Consider the following 4,920-nt stretch of genomic DNA (forward strand, 5'->3'; position numbering starts at 1 on the left):
TTGAATTGATAGTAAAAAAAAAAAAAGAAGAAAGAAGCAAGAACTTGGCTTATAATTAAAACTCCTATTTAAATAAATTTTATCATCATGGACTAGTTGTGTATCATGATAACTTGGCTTATGATTGACATAACGTTAAAATATAGAGGGAAAAGAAAGAAAATAAACCACATAACTTCTGTCCACCATTTAATCTCTTTTTGGGGGCCCAATGATCACATTTTATGAACCAACTTGATTGAGTATGATTTAACATATATGGTGGGAACAATTTTGGAGTGCGATTTAAGGCAATCCCAACTTATGTACATGTCCCTTTCAACACTTCAACTTTTATAACTTATACTTTTCAATTATATTATAGCATAACAGGTCTTTTCATAAATCTCATGAATTCTTGCACTCACGTGTATAATATTAGCCATATAACATTTTACATGGAAATAAAAGATAAACGGATAACAAACTGCGTGTTAAACAATAAAAGAAATATTTTAAATGATCTATCTACTAAGAGATTATAAGCATATGAGTATAATGAGAGACAAAATTCATAAGGTTTTGTTACATGATAAACAATTAAGAAATGCAGTATAAGATGTATGTGCATATTTTTAGTCTTTGATCAAAAGAAATAAGGAGAAAAAAAAATGAGGCAAATAGAATAGAAGAGAGGTTTATATGTCATTATCTTGGGTCACTTACCAAACCACTTAATTAAATCAACTCAACCAACTCAAGTATGTCTTGTGAACAATACTTTGACATAACCATGCCACCAATATTGGGGCAATTTTGTCAATTTGTTTTTCTCACAACAAGCATAAATTTCGGGTGTGCTTAAACTTTCTCTACATCTCAAATAAGAACTTTAGTGTATTATTTTTGTCAAAGTAACAAAATGGCACAAGAGAAAAGCAAGATTTTGATCATTGGAGGAACCGGGTACATTGGGAAATTCATTGTTGAAGCAAGTGCAAAGGCCGGCCACCCGACGTTTGCTTTGGTTCGTGAATCCACTGTGGCGGACCCTGTTAAGGGTGCGCTCGTTGAGACCTTCAAGAAGTCCGGAGTTTCTCTTGTTTATGTATGTTAACTTTATATCTATTTTCGGCTTTATGTACTTAATTAGTAGTACATTTTATTAATGAATGAGTGTTTGATGATCAACATTGAGCAGGGAGACTTGAATGATCATGAAAGTTTAGTAAAAGCAATTAAGCAAGTCGATGTAGTGATTTCGGCTGTTGGTAGTATGCAAATTTTTGATCAGACTAAAATCATAGCGGCTATTAAAGAGGCTGGCAACATTAAGGTTAGTTCTGCCTTCAAACTATATTTATAATCCTGATTTAGTCTCTAAAACCCGATTTAGCACATAACTAATGTTATTTTATTTTTTAGAGGTTTTTTCCATCCGAGTTTGGGACAGACGTGGATCGTCAAAACGCAGTTGAGCCTGCAAAATCGGCATTTTCAGGGAAAGTGCATATCCGTAGAGCTATTGAGGCTGAAGGAATTCCGTTCACATACGTGGCTAGCAATTGCTTCGCGGGCTACTTTCTTCCTACATTGGTTCAACCCGGAGTCACTGCTCCTCCTAGAGATAAAGTAACCATTCTTGGTGATGGAAATCCTAAAGGTAATAACATAAACTCTTGTATATAAGTTGTATTTGTTGTAAAATAACAATAAATTCGTGAGAATTTTGACTCATTTAGTTATCAATTTATCATTGATAAAATAGATGGCTATATATGGTTCGTATCTACCAGGTAAAACTAAAAACCATCGTATCTACCAGGTAAAACTAAAAACCAAGGTTTTAAAGATCATAAAATATTAAGGTATGATATATTAATGAGATTGGTTTTTAATTCAAGCATCATATTGCGAAAGTGTGATGTTAATCTTAATAATATATGTAGATTTTGATATATTTAACCTTCAAAATATGAGAATTGATAAAGTTTATTCCTAAAAAGTCATTGGAAAATACATTTCATATTCACAAAAGTGAAAAAACTCATCGCCGAGATTTATAGTAAATTTAACAATTATATAATGTACTTTAGCAATATTCTTAAGCAGTGTTTAGCAAAATCCAAAATCATTTATTACATAACCTATTAACACTTTTACCGAACTTGGATCATTGGTGGTTTTCTTATAAACACATTCAAATCAAACAAGATCTTCAATCAGAATCGAAATCCTATATACATCCGAGTTATTTACACTTTTTTTTTTTTTTTTTGTCTTGAACGACAAATGTGGGCTCATCGTTATGCCTCTTCATATACCCAACCCTAACTTTAGGGGAAACCCATGATGGGAAAACCCATATCTTTATTCCTGAGAGCATTTTGATCACACCAGAATTTGAACCCAAAACTTCATATACCAACCTCTAAAAGCTAAAATGTAGATCGGAATTGTACATTCTTAGATCAAGATGTAGATCTTAATATTCAAGCTAAAAGCTAAAATGAACGAAAATTAGGCTAAAATCATCAAATATACATATACCAAGACAAACACCCTCCAAAATCAGTTATGTACAACACTTGAAGATTTAGCCCAATAATGCGTTGGGTCAAGTATAAATGTATTGGCCCATTGCAAAAAATCTCGTTTTTATCAGACTTGTTTTATTTATTTACTTTTTCTTTATCGACTCGTTCTACAAGTTGCTCATTTTACCATGACAAATAAAACAGTAAAAAAAAAAAGAAAAAAAAAAGAGGTAAATAGACACCTTTTTATAATTGACATGTTTATCATTAGTCTTTGTGACACACGTAAGCTATTTGTAATTGCAGCCGTTTTTAATGACGAACATGACATTGGTACCTACACGATTAAAGCCGTGGATGATCCAAGAACATTAAACAAGATTCTTTACATCAAACCCCCAAAAAACATTTGCTCCTTTAATGAACTTGTATTCCTATGGGAGAAGAAAATTGGCAAATCCTTGGAGAAAACTTATGTCCCTGAAGAACAAATTCTCAAGCTTATTCAAGGTATGCAAGTAAAATAATAAACCTTTTTGATTTTTTTTTTCTTTTTTGTTACTATTATTTTTCGGTTCTCATAGTTTGTTTCCATCATTATTCCAGAATCTGGATTTCCGAATAGTATCTTCATAGCGCTCAATCACTCAATTTTTGTGAATGGGGATCTTACTAACTTTGAGATAAAACCATCATTTGGTGTTGAAGCTTCAGAGCTCTACCCGGATGTGAAATACACTAGCGTTGAGGAATATCTTGATCGATTTGTTTAAATGAATGAGCATGATCACCTTTATGATATGATCATTGTCGTATTTTGTTGGTCTACAAAGTTACATAATGTATTATGGTGTTGTTATACATAAACGTCGATAAGATATGGAGTTCGATGAATAAATTTTCAGTGTTTTGAGTTCAAATTACGTTGCTTTCTATGTTTTAACCATTTTTTTCTTGAAATTTTTTGTCTTCTTTTTTAGTTTCTGTACTTTTTTGAATATGTTTTTCTGATTGAGTATTTTGTTTTCCTATTAAGCTATTTGTATTCATTTTAGTTTAGCACGATGTGTTTTTTTTAATTGAAAAAGTGATAACAGTTTATATTCTTGTATTGTTACGAGTTTCTTAAATATTATAATTGTAACTTGTATATTTTTTTGACGACTAATGTTTTGCTAGATGTCCATTATATTTATAATATATTGTTGTTTTAAAAATAAAAATAAAAAAGAGTTTATAATAAAGGTTTAAAACCACTAATTTATTAAAATCAACTAAAGATAGATATATATATATACTAAAATTCATAACCAGACATATATCATAGAAAATATGTGTTACACCCCTCATACAATTAACAAAAAGCAAGTATAATCCATAAGTCTTTCTTTGACCAACAATTGTTTCGGCTTATGTATTCTAAGTGTTTTTTTTTTTAATTGACAAAACAAAAAGCTCAAAGCAATATTTTAAAAACCTGGCCGAACATTGAGTCGGCCTCACAAATTTTTACCTGTCAGGCCTGGTTGGACCGGATAGTGTATACAAATTATATATATCATATACTACTCAATAATTAGACAATTACTTAGGCATTGTTTCTAACTAGTGGGCTCGGGGCCCGCATTACGGGACTTCAAGTTTATATTGTTACGGTTTTGTTATTAATGTACTTGTGTTGAACCTACAACAATTAAATTAAAAACAATTTTGTCATAGATATAGAAAAAAAGATAATTATTTAAGAGCAATATTACAAAGTTTAGAACATTGAATACATAAATACCTAGAGATACCTAATGAAAAAAACCACAAGTATCAAAATGCGAATGGAGCGAACCACATGGAAGGTTTGTGACAATTTCTCTTTATATTACTGTTAATTAGGTCTAGTTTTGGTGAAAATTGGAGTGTCTCCAGTTGCATCTGGAGACCAGAAGATTTGTCCAATTGCAAGGTACAGTTTATGCAACTGAAGACTTCCTTCAATTGGAATATGATCTGAAGACAATCCAGTTGATAAATCTGGGCATGGATGTTGATGAGTTCCAACTAGAGTCTTCAGACTCTGAACGAACTAATTCTGATCAAGAGATAGTCGATGCTTCCGTACAAGATCAACTCCCATCATCTTTTGATCCACCCCAGAACCACAAGTTTCAGTCTTACCCTCCACTATAATGCTCACTGAAATGCCACCACCACCTTCATCACTTATATCCTCATTATTTGTGTCTAGAAATAGACACATGCCACCACCGCCATCGGCTAATGTACCTGAGAATACTCAGTACATTCAGCCACTTGTATTTCCTGTCCTTCCTTCTTCCACCTCTTCTGTTTCTATTCCTTCGGCTGTTGGGTTGTTAACTGAGGAGGCCTCCCTTAATATGCCTCCATTAAT

At 32.1% G+C, this 4,920-nt stretch overlaps 1 protein-coding gene across 1 annotated transcript; it reads left to right on the forward strand.

Moving 5' to 3' along the window:
- The first annotated feature begins 821 nt into the window (after positions 1-821).
- Positions 822-3,436, forward strand: LOC122606760 (eugenol synthase 1-like). Its single transcript, XM_043779616.1, has 5 exons — positions 822-1,087; positions 1,181-1,315; positions 1,405-1,642; positions 2,823-3,026; positions 3,123-3,436. Exons 1-5 carry the CDS (start codon positions 902-904, stop codon positions 3,287-3,289), a joined length of 930 nt encoding a protein of 309 aa, XP_043635551.1. The 5' UTR covers positions 822-901; the 3' UTR covers positions 3,290-3,436.
- The last annotated feature ends 1,484 nt before the right edge of the window (positions 3,437-4,920 follow it).

This window comes from Erigeron canadensis, chromosome 7 (genome assembly GCF_010389155.1).
Source record: "Erigeron canadensis isolate Cc75 chromosome 7, C_canadensis_v1, whole genome shotgun sequence".
Classification (NCBI taxonomy): Eukaryota; Viridiplantae; Streptophyta; class Magnoliopsida; order Asterales; family Asteraceae; genus Erigeron; species Erigeron canadensis.

Coding starts and splice junctions, on each gene's coding strand:
- LOC122606760 (XM_043779616.1), top strand. CDS start 902: ATGGCACAAGAGAAAAGCAAGATTTTGATCATTGGAGGAACCGGGTAC. Junction 1,643..2,822: donor TGGTGATGGAAATCCTAAAG/GTAATAACATAA, acceptor TTGTAATTGCAG/CCGTTTTTAATGACGAACAT. Junction 3,027..3,122: donor AATTCTCAAGCTTATTCAAG/GTATGCAAGTAA, acceptor TCATTATTCCAG/AATCTGGATTTCCGAATAGT.